At 35.3% G+C, this 15,314-nt stretch overlaps 1 protein-coding gene across 1 annotated transcript in view; it reads left to right on the top strand.

Annotated features, from left to right (window-relative positions):
• Positions 1–14,051, top strand: part of CIMIP6 (ciliary microtubule inner protein 6) — a 31,086-nt gene extending 17,035 nt beyond the window's left edge. The window contains exons 4-5 of the mRNA XM_014842994.3: positions 12,582–12,697; positions 13,521–14,051. Of these exons, the coding sequence (XP_014698480.2) occupies positions 12,582–12,697; positions 13,521–13,889 (485 nt within the window). The 3' untranslated portion in view covers positions 13,890–14,051. The remainder of the gene's footprint in view (positions 1–12,581; positions 12,698–13,520) is intronic.
• The last annotated feature ends 1,263 nt before the right edge of the window (positions 14,052–15,314 follow it).

Raw genomic sequence — 15,314 nt, 5'->3', positions numbered from 1 at the left:
CAAATCAGTGTCTGTCAGTCTGTTCTGTTGAGCTAATCAATTTTCCCAGCAAGGAATCCTCCAAACTTCTGCCTGGAGTGGCAGACAGCAAAATCCGAGAATTTCTCAAACAATCCTCTGTTTGCAACTTCACCTTGTACCATGTCCCAAGCTCCCTGCCTCAGAGGCGGCTGACGCCTCCAATTTCTGAGCCTTACTAGAACACCATGCCATGGATTGGCTTGATTTTCGCCCCACCCCATCCCCACAAGCACTTAGCTTCCGGTTTTCCGTGGTCTACTCAAGTCAGTTGGCACTTATCCATCTGCTTCCAGCTTCCAAATTCATTAATATCTTTGCTCCCATCTAGTTCTCTTTTTTCTTAAGGATTTAAGCCCTTTAATTTCTTTACTGTCATTGTACTGGGTTTTGGGGAGGGAAGAGGGGGAAATGCACGTGTTGAATTTGCCATCTTTAACTGGAAATCACGGTAACCTTGTCACTAACAACACTTACGCACTTTGGGATTTAATATTGATGCAGCACTTACAGTTGTTTGATCCCAAGCCCATCACTTAAATTTCACCATTTTGTTTTACTCAATTTATGAATTGGGAATAATAATCCCTACTTTGCAGGATTGTTATGAGAAATAAATGAAATAAAATGTAAAGTGCCTATCACAGCACTTGGTACATAGTAGACAACAAATGGTATCTATTTCTATTATTAATTATTGCATTGTACAAAGTTGGGTGGTAAGCTGGGATCTAGCTTTGGAAACCTGGCATGGAGGTCTCTCTTTCTTCCTCCTGCTCCCCTTCTTCCTCCCTCTCTCCGTCCTTTTATTGGTATTTCTCATTGCCAAACTTGTTATTGTATCCCAGGTCCTAGTACAATGCCCAGACACAACCAATATTTATTAATTAGTTTAATGATAATTATGTATTACTCAACAGATTATTTAAGTTAAAGTCATAATATAATTTAAACCAACATACACACCACAATATAGGCCTGCACTTTATATTTTAGATGGTGTTTGGATATTAGATAAAAATGATTTTAAAAAGAAAATATTTCAGTGTAACATTTTAGAATATGTATATAAATGAGTCTGTATATGCCAGATTTTATATATATAGAGACATAGAAAATGTGTATACAAACATGCATTAATACCAATTAAAAGTCAGCTCATAGTTGTTCTGTTCCATCAGCCCACTTAATTACGCCTGGTATTTGGCATTTCAGCAATGTCATCTTGTGCTGACAATGAAAGTGCCCTTTATGTCTTGTACTACCACACAATTTCCTGGCTGCCATCCATGGTCAGTTTAACAAATGCCCATGCTCCATCATATCCGAGTTCCCATAAGAATAAGTGTTCACTTTTGGTTTTATATAACAAAACTCTATAAATTGGAAAGGCTGATCTAATTTCTGAGGGAGGTATTTCATACTTAAATGAAACTTTGGCTGTTGATCAACTACTTGGTATTTTAACATTCTTTTGAACTGAAACTTCAGATACTGTGGTAAAAATAATTTTCTAAAATAGGTTTTAGTTTGTGCGGCTTGTTTTGCACCAAGGTGTAACATAATTTCTTGCTATAGTTATGTGGAAGTTTCCTTTTTTCATTGTATTTTGAAAATCTGTACAATCGTCTTTTCATTAATAATCTTTTTATATAAGATCAAAATACTATTTAGAAGAATGGGGTTTCTAACAGGAAAATTTACTGACAAATGTTTTTTAAGTAGACACAAACAAAAAATTAAGAAAATTTGTCAAAGTAAAAGCTGCTAAGTTTCCACCAATATGAGGATCAAGTTGTTTGAATAGATCCTGGCTTTGTTGATAAAATATAGATGGCTAGACCCCAACTTGCTTGGCGTATGCTTGTTTAGAAAATTCTCATTTTAATTAGACAAAGTTTCCAAAAAACTGAGAATGGAGTTCAAACACTCTTCATGAACTTTGCCTTATTTTTTGTAAGCCTCATCTAACAAGGCTTCTTTTAAGTAATTACTTTGATTCTAATTTGAATTCTTGAGTAACCACTAAGAACTCGAATATCTTCTTTGATGTTTTCCCACTTAGATGTTCTTCACTATTGTGGGCTTCTTTAAAAGTCTCATATATTTGCATAAATAAACATAGTATTTATATCCAATTTTAATAGGTATAATATCTGGGTAAGAAATTTCTACAATAGTTTAGATTACCTTTCCTCTCCCTTTATTAGTCTCCATGAAGAAATTTTTTTAAGTTATTGTTTTTGAGATTCTGGGAGTTTCTAGATCGCTATATAAAAGATGATTCATTTTAATTGACTTTTTTCTGAAGTATTTTTGTTGATCTGTGTAACAAGCCACTCCAAAATTTAGTTGCTTAAAACAACAATCATTTTATCTGCTTATGCTTCTGCAGTCGGGCTGGGCTCAGCCGGGCAGTTCTTTGGCTGGTCTTGCTGGTGATCACGTGCGTGGCTGCATTCAGTTGGCAGATCAGCTGAGGACTGGACTCAGCTAGGATGCTGGAGTGACCAGGCTTCTCCTTCTTCATGTGGTCTCTCCATGTGGTTTCTCCAGCAGAGTAGCTGGACCTGTTACATGCCAGCTCAGGGCTCCCACGAATGCAAAAGCAGAAGCGGCAAGGTTTTCTTAAGGTTTATGCCCAGAACTGGCACAAAGTTACTCCTGCCACATCCTACTGGTTAACGTTAATCACAAGGCCAGCCCACATTCACAAGGAGGTGATTGTACAGGGATGTGAATACTGGAAGACCTGATTCATTGGGGCCACCAACATAACAGACTACTACAATGTCCCTAAATAGTTCTTTCCGTGCACGTTTAGGAATAGCCAACTCTTTGCCTTTCTTTGAAAATGTCTTTGAATTGCCCTCACACTTTAATGAGTGAAAGTATACCTGGGTATAGAATTCTGAGTTCAGGGACCAGCCCCATGGCTGAGTAGTTAACTTCATGCACTCTGCTTGGGCAGCCCAGGGTTTTGCCATTTCGGATCCTGGGCACAGACATGGCACCACTCATCAAGCCATGCTGAGGTAGCATCCCATATAGCAGAGCCAGAAGGACCTACAACTAGAATATATAACTATGTACTGGGGGGCTTTGGGGAGAAGAAGAAGAAGAAAAAAGAAGATTGGCAACAGATGTTAGCCCAGGTGCCAATTAAAAAAAAAAACTTCTGAGTTCTTAGCTACTTACCTTTTTTACTTGGAAGATACTATTCCATTGTCTTCTAGATGCCATTGTTATGTCAAGTCTGCAGGAAGTCCAATTCTTAGTTCTTTGAGGGTAATAAGTTTCAGTATAAAATTTTTAGTGTTCAAAGGAGCCTTTTTATATAGAAAGTTATTTATAGTTACTGATGATTTAAATTAATATTCCAATTTAACATTACAAATTTTAAAATATTTCTTTCTTTAAGCCTTTGATTTTTAAATATTATATAAGAATAGTAACTTTCACTTGTTCTTTGATGTTTAACTCAATTTGAACAAATGAAATATCCCTTAACAATGACTCATTTACAAACATAATCAAATTCCATTAACATTTTAAACTGCAAGTTTGTTGATTTAATTATATTCTATTTTCCTCTTAAACACTTTAAATACCCAAGAAGGAAAATTTAAATCCATAACTATCAAAACCTTCCCAAACACTTTTAAAAATCTTGTAAATCTAACAAATTAAACCTATAAATATAGTAAATCCAGATATGTCAAACATTTTAACACTGTTTATATACTTAATTATATTTCCCTAAAACTGTCAGCACAACACTAGCAAACTATTAGATCAAGTTTCCTTCTGATATATTAAATAACAATTTATAGATTTAATTTCATTTGCTTTTTCATCTCTATATTTAATCCCAAATCTTCTCAGAATTGAAAAGACTTACCAAACATTTATTTTGGAAGTAGTGTGTTGGTTAGTAGACTGTTAGTTTTGAATTTTAGTAAAGTATTAAAATATTTATTTTTAAAACAGCTATCCTGTGACCAATCTTTATTTGTTACCCTTCAAGAAAAATTATGCAATATGCTATTTGTATTAAATCTGGTTCATGGCAAAGTATCATTGTGAACATTCGGAAAGCTTTTAATGATGATAGACATTTTGTTCTATGCATTTCTCTTACTAAAATATCAATGTGGTAACTTAAATTCATCATACTTAAAGTTTTCCTTATAGTAGGTGGATGCAAACTGTGTTATCTGAGTATTTTTCATGTGGAAAATTGCTGGAATTGGATTTTAAGCCAGCTGGGAAGCATCTAAGTTTCCAGTTTGGGGCAGCTGCTTGTTTGCCCCGACTGTTATCACCATCTTAGCCAGCTGAGATGTTAAACAATTGCCTTTGATTGTTTTTGACAAATGCCACTGGGGAAAAGGCTATTGACACTGAGAGAGGTTTGAGTCATGTTGATAAAGATGAACCCTGTGAATGAAGTTTCTAGAGAACTCCCTGCCAGTTTAAATAATGACAGTTCTCTTGAGTTGGTATTTGTGGGAAGCTCTAAACCCAGTGGCTCCTTCCAGTGGCTGCTAGGCTGCTGGTTTTCACCATAATTTGGGGGCTTTTGGTTTTCAAGGCTTCTGCAGAGCTGGGGAGAGGGGCATGAAAACTGGGCAAGTTAAAATGCCACAAACCTTGCTTTAATTACAGGGATTAAGCCATTTTTCTTGAATAAATGATCCTTGGATTGTTGCAAGCCTTTGGCTAATTTCCATAGTTCTGAAAAAGTTGATTTTGATTATTTTCGCCAGTGTTCTCATTGCTTTTTTGGAGGAGCAGTTTTTCAGAGGTTCTTACTCTGCCATTCCCACTGAAGTCCTATCCCTTTTAGTTTTCGTGTTACAAATATTTCTTCCAATCTACCATCTCTCTATTGGCTTTGCCCATGGTGGTGTTCACTGGACAGCAATCCTAAATTTTGATGTAATCAAGTTTACCAAGTTTTTGTCTGTGGCTTGTGCATTGGGTGTTTGAGTTTTCCTACCCTTAGGTCACAAAAATATTCCCCTAGATTTTCTTCTCTTGATTCATAATTTTACCTTCCATAATTATGTCTGTAATTCTAGAGTCCACCTTTATGTGCAGTGTTAAGTGGGGAACCTACTCCATTATTCTCCATGGAGTGAAGTTTTCTGGATTCCATCTGCTAGACAATCCACACTTTCCTTGTTGACTTGTGGGACCTCCTTAATTGTATGTTAGGGTTCCTAAATAAATGCGTCTGTCTCGGAGCTCTCTGTTATGTTCCTTAGGTTAATTTTTAGTTCTTGGATCAGTACTAAAATGTTTTAATTATATGACTTTTTTAGCTTGTCTTAATATCTGACAGAGAAAGTCCCCATTCTTTGTTCTTCTTTTTCAGAGTTGATGTCTCTATTTATGGACTTTTATTTTTCCATTTAAATTTTGGAATTTATGACATTCCTCAAAATATCCAGCTAGAATTTTGATTGAGTTGTGTTGTCATAATAGATTAAATTAGGAAAATTTGTCACCTTTATAGTAACATGCCATTCCATCCTATCTAAGAGTATGGAAAATCTATTCAGCTCTACTTTTGTCTTTAAGAAAATATAAAAGTCTTGTGAATTTTTTGTTAATTTATAGAAGCTTTTTACTATATAGGTTTTGTTCCCACAGAGAATGTATCTTATTTTTCTTTTTTTCTAATAGATTATCGTTATTATAGCAAAGTGCTTTTGATTTTTATACACTTAACTTCTTACCTTGCTACACCTTTATTCTCGTAATTTATTAATTCTAGCAGTTTTTCTATTCAGCTAATTATATTACCTACAAATAATGACAGTTTTTTCTTTGCCTTTGCAATTATTATACTACTTTTTTCTTTCTTTATAATATTCACCAGTGTGGGGGACTGGAATTGGCCACCCCAAGATATGCCTCTTTGGCATGAGGATTATTTTGGGCTGATTATTTTTAAAAACTGCAGACAGGAAAGAAACTCTGAAAAGTAGAATTTACTTACCCTTTGTTAAGAGACATTTACATTTGTAAAGGAAACCTCCATCTATAAAGGTGTCTCCCTCTCTGTACCAGAAAGAAGGGGGGATGACTTTATTTCTAGAAACTCTTATCAATGCGGAAGGCAAGGACTTAAATCTGTATAATAACCTTACCCTTGTTTACTGTACTTTTTGGTAACCTCCCATGATTGATACCCCCATCCCCAACATCCTCCTTTATCTTTACCTGAGGGTGGTATTTAAGGGGAAAAGGTCCACCATTTTGGCGAGTTGCTCAGTTTGCCTGAGCCTCTCCCATGTATACATGTTATAAAGCTTTGTTTAATTTTCTCCTATTATTCTGTCTCATGTGAATTTAATTTGTTCTCCAGCCAGAAGGACCCAGGGTGGGTAGAGGAAATGTCTTCCTCCCCTACATCAGAATCTTCATTAATATGTTAAACAGTAGAATTTTAGTTCTGAGTTGTTATGGGTATAATACTTATTTTGCTGTTCTTTAGTCTTTGTCTTTTTAAGGAAACAAAAAATTTTATTTTCTTCTATATACCTTAGGCACCCTCTTTGAATTTATTCCTATTCTTATTTAAGTTCTTCCTCCAGGAATTTTTCAAAGTAGGCCTGTTTTATGGGGAAATATTTTGAGGCCATCTTTGCCTTCCAGTATTTTTTACTTTGACTTCATAGTTAAATGACAGTTTGGTTAGATATAAAAATTCTAGGCTTAAAGTTCTTTCCCCTTCAATATTTTAAAAATATGAATCAGTTATCGTTGTGTCCAATGATGTGAAATTTGATATAAATCTGCATCTTACTCCTTTTTAGGTAATCTACCTCTCCTCTTTGAAAGTATTTAGAATTTTTTCTTTGTCTCAGATAACCTTAAATTTCTTTATAAAGTGTCTTAGATGTGAGTTTTTCTTTATCTACCCTGCAGGATGGGAGGAGAGTGAGGCAAGTGAGAGGCCTAGGGTGCAAAATTTAAGGAGGCATTTATTCCCAGGACCATGCAAGTGCCTTCTTAAATTTTGCACCCCATGGGACTCACTTGGCTCATCTTACTCCTGCACCTATTACCCATTTGGTAATCTGTGAGCTCTTTCAACCTGAGGTCTTTGATGTTTCTTTAATTCTTGGATTTTTGTCATCATTATTTCTTCAAATATTTCCTTCTATTTCTTCTTCTATGTCTCCTGAATTCTGGTGTTGGTACTGCTACTGTCCATGTCTCTTAGCTTTTCTTTTTTTTTTTCCTTAAAGATTGGCAACTGAGCTAACATCTGTTGCTAATCTCCTCCTCCTCCCCTCTTCCTCCTCCTCCTTCTTCTTCTTCTCCCCAAAGCCCCCCAGGACATAGTTGTGTATTCTAGTTGTAGGTCCTTCTGGTTGTGCTATATGGGGTGCCACCTCAGCATGGCCTGATGAGTGGTGCCATGTCCACGTCCAGGATCCGAACCGGCGAAACTCCAGGCTGCAGAAGCAGAGCGCATGAACTTAACCACTCTGCCACAGGGCCAGCCCGTCTTAGCTTTTCTTTTATATTTTTATTTATTTCTCTTTCCTGCTGCCTTCTGGAGAGCTTCTCAGTCTGATTTTCTAGTTCATGAATATTGTTATTTATCTCATTTTTTCTTTTTTGTTTCAACTATTATATTTTTTCATTTCTAAAATTTTACATGACTCTTTTTTATGACCTCTTATTCTTGCTTCATGTTAATAATATATTATATGTATTTGAGGATATTTGTTATGCTTATTTTAAATTCTTGGTGCATAGGTTCTAATAATTCTGCTTCACATAGTATATGTTTTAAATTTTGCTGTCTTTTTCTTACAGTGTCTGACTAGTTTATCTTAGGTCATGTTCCCTGAGGGGATCAGCAGCCCTGTGTGGGCAAAGGCTAAAGAGTAGGTTCTGGCTTGTGTGCCTCCCGGGGAATTTAAGAAAAGAAAATGAGAGTCAGGCTGGAGAGCGTCAGGCCCTACAAAACCAATTTTAACCATCTCTATTTGTTGTCACTGTTCTAGACCAGTCCTCTATTCAGGACTCCATCCCTTCTCCACTTTAAGCTTTTAAAAAGAGACATTACTGAGAGAAGCCATCTCTTGAAGTTTTTAATCCTCCATCACTGACGGTTGCTGGGGAAATGGTGGAGAAGGAAATGCCCAAGGGGGCAGCATGCAACCATTTTCATCAGCTCCTTACCCTAGAGGGACTTCTGTGCTGTTCTGATGTTACTAAGTTGACAACAGATGGTCAGGCAGTTGCTGCCAGTTTCTGTGACCCTAAGACAAGCATTGATCTTCCCAAGGCAATGTAGGGGCAAGTCAAGAGCAGATCTTAAAAGCTCTCCCCAACCTATTCTCTCTTGGCCACATCTGACATCCCTACCCTTCAGCCCAATCTGCCACCAACCCTTCATACCAGTTTACTAAAGCCTTTGGTTTTCTCACAGTTTTTTGATAGTTCATCAGATTCAAGCTTCTTCTCCTTTCCATGGGTTCTCATTTTGTCATGATACAAAAGAGCTAGTCTCTTGCCTAACTTTCAAGACCCTCTCTAATTTGATCCCAGCATCCTAGAGACTTTATAAACGTTGTCTTTAATCCTCATAACTCTAAAAGCAAATTATTATCATCCCCATTTTAGAGAGAGGATTCTCCATTGAATCTCAATGACGTCAAGTGATTTGTCCAAAGTCACACAGCTCGGAAATGTGGCAGAACTGGAATTTGAAAACAAGCCCACACTTTGGATACTCCATTAACTCAACCTGATTAATGCCCAAATTTAGAGCTGCTTCATTTTATTCAAGAAGTTAATAAATTATGTTTCTGAAAACACTAATCTTCTGTGAGCTGGACTATGGCATTCTTCCCCAAATTAATAGTCTTTTCCCACTTGGTGGGAAAAAATGTAAGTTATAGTTAGAATTTTCTCAATGTGATAGTTGTTGTCCACAAATTTTTATTAAATCTTTGGCATTACTGTTCTTTTGTATGCTATCAAATCCTAAAAGAAAGGTAATAATTAAGTAGAAAATGTTTTGAGTATCTGATCTCAATTAGAAATCAAGAAAATGTTGTCAGTATTTTTTTCCTGCTAACTCAGAAAAGATTGCTATTTCATATCATGTAATATAGAAATATTTGAATACTCATCATTCCTGCTAGTAAAATTAGTTTATATCAATTTCTGAATATTGAATTCATGAATGCTTAATAAATGTGAATTTACTAACATATTTCTCCTTATATATCCTCTCTAATTTTAAAGGCATGATATTTAAAAATTAAATTTTATTTTTTAATAGTTAATACATGCATACAGTACAAAATTCAAATGGTACAAAAGAGTGTACAGTGGAAATGAATCCACCTCTCTCCACCTCCATCCTCCAGTCACCTAATTCTCTCCCCTGCAGCAAGCACTGTTCTCAGTTTCTTGTGTATCATCCCATAGATATTGTAGGTGTACATAACCTCTAATATATGTATTTTTTATTATAAAAGGGAGACATTTTTTATTTTTTCCTTGACAGAATTTTATATCACTAACCTGGGAGTTACTCTGACTCCTTACATAAACTGATGTGCTGCAAGCAAAAATAAAGTGTTTTAAAAATCATTAAAAATATTAAACATAGAGAGACCAATATAATGAACCCTTATTTACCCATCACTCAGATTGAAAGATTATTTAACAGTGACTTTTAGAGGGTTTAATACTCTTGCAAATTTTCAGAACCTCTGCCAATGGGAAATGAAAAGAATTACGTATTCAATGACAACTGCAGCAGCCCCAGAATTTTCTAGTTCATTCTGCTAGAGCTAGTTGGGAGCAACTAATGCATAAATTGCTCATAGACTTTCTAGTAGTAAAAAATAGGTTGAAAAATAAATTGTGCTTATGCTTTTCCTAAAACTTTGGTTGGTATCTGTGCAAGAAGCGTGTCTAACAATAGATTGTTTTTCGTTTCTTTTACATTTTTTTATTGAGGTATAATTGACATAGAACATGTTAGTTTCAAGTGTACAACATAATGATTCAATATTTTTCATATATTTTGCATATAGATTTTGTATGTATTGCAAAATAATCACCACGATAAGTCTAGTTAAGCTTCACCATCATACGTAGTTACAAAATTTTTGTGTGTGTTGAGAACTTTTAAGATCTACTCTCTCAGCAACTTTCAAATATGCAATACACTATTATTAACTATAATTGCCATGCTGTACATTACATCCCTATGACTTACTTGTTTTATAATTGGAAGTATTTACCTTTTGACTCCTTCATCCATTTTGCCCACCTCCCACTCCTGCCTCTGGCAACTACCAGTCAGTTTTCTGTATCTATGACCCTAGTGGGTTTTTTAGTTTCCACATGTAAAAGTGAGATCATATGGTATTAGTCTTTCTCTGTCTGACTTATTTTAGCATAATGCCCTCGGGGTCTATCCATGTTGTTACAAATTCAAGATTTCATTCTTTTTTATGGCTGAATATATTCTATTGTATATATAAATACAACATTTTCTTTATCCATTCATCTGTCAATAGACACAGGCTGTTTACACATCTTGGCTATTGTAAATAATGCTGCAATGAACATGAGGCACGTATATCTTTTTTAATTAATATTTTCATTTTCTTGGGATAAATGCCAAGAAGTGGAATAGCCGGATCATATGGTAGTTCTATTTTTAATTTTTTGAGGAACCTCCATACTGTTTTTCATGGTGGCTGCACTGATTTACATTCCTACCAACAGTACACAAGGGTTCCCTTTTCTCCACATCCTTGCCAACACTTGTTATTTCTTGTCTTTTTGATAATGGCCGTTCTAACAGATGTGAGATGATATCTCATTGTAGTTTCAATTTGCTTTTCCCTGACAATTAGTGATGAGCATCTTTTCATGTACCTGTTGGCCTTCTGTATGTTTTCTTTGGAAAAATGTCTGTTCAGATTCTCTACTCATTTTTTAATTGAATTGTTTGGGGTTTTTGTTTTTGTTTTCTTTGCAATTGAGTTATATGAGCTCTTTATGTATTTTGGATATTAACCCCTTATATGATATATGAGTTGCAAATATTTTCTGCCATGCAGTAGATTGCCTCTTCATTTTGTTGATGTTTTCTTTGCTGTGCAGAAGCTCTTTAGTTTGATGTTGTCTCACTTGTTGATTTTTGCTTTTGTTGCCTCTGCTTTTGGTATCAAACACAAAAAATCATCACCAGGACTGATGTCAGGGAGCTTACTGCCTATGTTTTCTTCCAGGGGTTTTATGGTTTCAGGTCTTACATTCAAGTCTTTAATCCATTTTGAGTTAATATTTGTATGTAGTATAAGAAAGTGGTCCAATTTCATTCTTTTGCATGTGGCTGTCCAGTTTTCCCAACACCATTTGTTGAAGAGACTGTCCCTTCCCCATTCTATATTCTTGGCTCCTTTGTATTGTATATTTCTGGGCTCTATTCTGTTCCTTTGATCTATGTGTCTATTTTTATGCCAATATCATACTGTTTTGACAAGGATAGTTTGGCAATATAGTTTGAAATCAAGGACTGTGGTGCTTCCAGCTTTGTTCTTCTTTCTCAAGATTGCTTTGGCTATTTGGAGTCTTCTGTGGTTCCATATAAATTTTAGGATTATTTGCTCTATCTCTATGAAAAATGTCATTGGAATTTTGTCAGGGATTGCATTGAATCTATAGATTGCTTTGGGTAGCATGGACATTTTAGCAATATTAATTCTTCCAATCCATGAACATGGAATATCTTTTCATTAATTTGTGTATTCTTCAATTTCTTTCATCAATGTCTTATAGTTTTCAGTGTACAGGCCTTTCACCTCCTTGGTTAAGTTTACTCCTAGGTATTTTATTCTTTTTGATGCAATCATAATTGGGATTGTTTTCTTAATATCTCTTTCTGATAGTTCATTATTAGTGTATGGAAATGCAACAGATATCTGTATATTGATTTTGTATCCTGAAACTTTACTGAATTCATTTATTAGTTCTAACAGTTTTTTGGTGGAGTCTTTAGGGTTCTTTATAGATAATATCATGTCGTCTGCAAATAGAGACAGTTTTATTTCTTCCTTTCCAATTTAGATGCTTTTTATTTCTTTTATTTTCTAATTGCTCTGGCTGGGACTTCCAATACTATGTCGAATAAAAGTGGTGAGAGTGGGAATCTTTGTCTTATTCCTGATCTTAGAGGGAAAGCTTTCAGCTTTTCACGATTGAATATGTGGTAACAGTAGATTTTTAAAGCCATTATTACATTAATATTAGTTTTAAAAATTACTAGTAATTCCTCATGTGGGGCTAATTTGATTGTTTTTATTTGGTTCTTTTCATAGACAAAGAATGATGAATCCATTATATTTATTGTTGAGATGTGTGTAAGTAACCTTGAATACTTAAAAGAACTTAGTTTCATTAGCATTTTTGATAAAGTATGAATATTATGAATACTGATTATGCAAATCTTCCATATACAAATCTAATTTTTGTCCTGACTTCACAATGTCTCTTTTTCTCCTTAGTTCCACTTGCCTCTCCTGATGCATCAGCAGAACTTCAAAAGAATTTTATAGAACGCATCTCCTTTATCCATCAATTTGATGCCAGGAAAACTCCCGGTGAGCCCATTCGGGGAAAGGTGAGACTGTGTTTAGAATCAATTGTTTAATACTTTAGGATGGGATCGATTTATGGTGGAACTTTAAGACTTTTCAAGTCATAATCATCTTTCTCAAAATCTATTTAAACAAACTAACATGGCTATTAGGAGGATAAAAGCTCAACTACATGTTATAGTCAAAATAAGGAATGATGACAATTCTGGATCACAGTCTTTGGAATTTGGTTTAAATTATCAAAATCATTCACTTAAGGTAATATCAAAGCAGTTTGATAAACTTTTTGATATGTTTACATGTGGGTGTGGTAGGGGGATGCATATAAGTTTTATAAAGCAAAACAGAAATGTAATAGTCAATTGCTGGGTTTTTTTCCAACTACAGATGCTTGTTTTCATATTTCAGTATAACTAAGTCTTTTGTTGGAACTAATAGACATTTGGGATACAATCATAAATCCTTTTGTCTATGAACATAGTTTCTGTTGTATCCATAGCAACCAATAAAGCAACAAAGGAAATTTGATGTGAATAGTCTTACGCAATCCAAATGATAGAAAAGTTTAAAACAGGAGATACTGAGATGGATGCTGCTTCTTTGGCTTTTTGCTTTTCCCTTCCTGTTCATTTTCTGGTGCACCCTATTTATAATCTGTTTAAAAGTTTCACCAGTAATTATTATGCTGATGTCTTTAGTTTTGGACTAAGGTGACAGCCAACAAAGAGGCAGACAAACAAGTGCCTGTCTCACCAGGACTCCATCTAACACACGAACTCAGTTTACAGCTGCATCTTCTGGCAACTTGTGTTCCCTGGTTAACGTCAACTTTGTTTTCCTTTCCAGCGACATGGAGTTTTTGTACAGACAGAGATAAAACCAGGGAGTAGGCCAATAGTTCCTAAGGGAACAGAGGTATTACTGAATGCTCCACGGCCATGCTCGTCAGAACAGTCCAAAAAAACAGAGAAAGGAAACTCAGCGGAAAGCAAAATGATCTCACCCGGTCTCTGCCGACAAAATTCCCAAGAGCTGTTAGAGACTAAAACTCACTTATCAGAAACAGACGTCAGAGAGGCAGCCAAGGCCTGCCCCAGCAGTCCTGAGAGAAGGGAGAAGACTGCAGACATCCTTCAAATGGCTGCAGCAGATGCTCTGCTCACCAGGCGCAATCCTTTAAATCCACCAGTAAAAAGTCAGGATAAATCAGGATAAATTACCTTCTAGAGATTCAAACAGAATCCTTGGAATGTAGAGAAATTTCAGAATCATACAGGCCCTTGCATTTGCTTTTTCTGTTGTCAAGAACCTCAGAACATACAATTTACACAAATGGAAAAATGAAAAGAAGACAATTAAACTATAGCAAAATTTTAAGAGTGGGCTCCAATGAGTGATGGATTGTGAGACATATTTCTATGTCATATTATTTATAAACAAAACAACTTTGTTTTGCACAGAAGTAAATGTAATTAATGAATGTTGTAAAACTTTTAGAGGAGAGGCCTAATAAATAGTCATTAGTTACGGCTCTGGAATCAAACAAACTGGGACTGGAATTTTGGCTCCACAATATGTGTGAGCTGTGCAACCTTGGGTAAATTACTTAACATCTCTAGACTTCAGTTTCATCTGTAAAATTAGAATAACAGTGACTTCATAAGGTTATTGAGCATGAGATTATGCACATTGATCAATCAGTGATCAATATAATCGTATCAACACTATCACTATAATTAAAATTTCAATTTAAGGATAATGTTCTCCTATAAACTTAAATTTTCCTCCTTATTCTAAAACTTTGAACCCCTCTATATACAATTAAGAGTGTGAAAATCTAAAAATGTTTCTCCTGGTACAAGATACATACACATACACACACACACACTTAATTCAAAGACATACGGATACATAGAATATCAAAATATTTTCTAAATTGTTTTTTATTTTACTTAGATCATTTCTAGCACTAACTCAACCTTTGCTTTTTGGATGGGTGTAGTATGGTTAATTCCACCAGCTATTCCATTTGTACACTCAGTGTGCCAGAATGTGTCCACTAGAAGCTATGTTGTGTTGCATCCTAGCAGAAGCAGGTATGGTATCCCTCTGCTGCCAAAAGAGTAGTTACTTGCCAAAAAAATTTCCATGGGTATGTATCAATTGCAAACTGTTATCTGCAGTACTGATGAGACTAGAGGCGCATCTTTACCGCTTTCTCCTCCACTAAAGAAATTTTAATAGACTGCAAACGAATGAATGCCATTACTACATATATGTGTACTTGGGTCTTCCAGTTCTTACAACATGGCAGATTAAAGCTGATAGTGAACTCCTTTCACTCCAAACACCTTGAAATGCTGAACAAAGTGGAACAACAAAACAACAAATACATAGTCAAGCTCACGGAACAGAGAGACTTTCATTTTCCAAAATAGAGAACTCGTTTATTTGTGTATCAATATGTATCTTGAAGATCTTTCCTTGTCAACACACGTAGACTACCTCATTATTTAAATAGCCACATAATCTTCCATAGTATAGATACACTATATAGTTGGAGCAATAAGGATGCAAGCTTTGGGGTGTGAGGGAGAAGAAGTTGGGGGTTGTTAGCTGACTTGGAGAGAGGACTTAAAG

The sequence above is a fragment of the Equus asinus genome, chromosome 6 (assembly GCF_041296235.1).
Source record: "Equus asinus isolate D_3611 breed Donkey chromosome 6, EquAss-T2T_v2, whole genome shotgun sequence".
Taxonomy (NCBI): Eukaryota; Metazoa; Chordata; class Mammalia; order Perissodactyla; family Equidae; genus Equus; species Equus asinus.
This window is presented reverse-complemented; position numbering and strand designations above follow the sequence as displayed.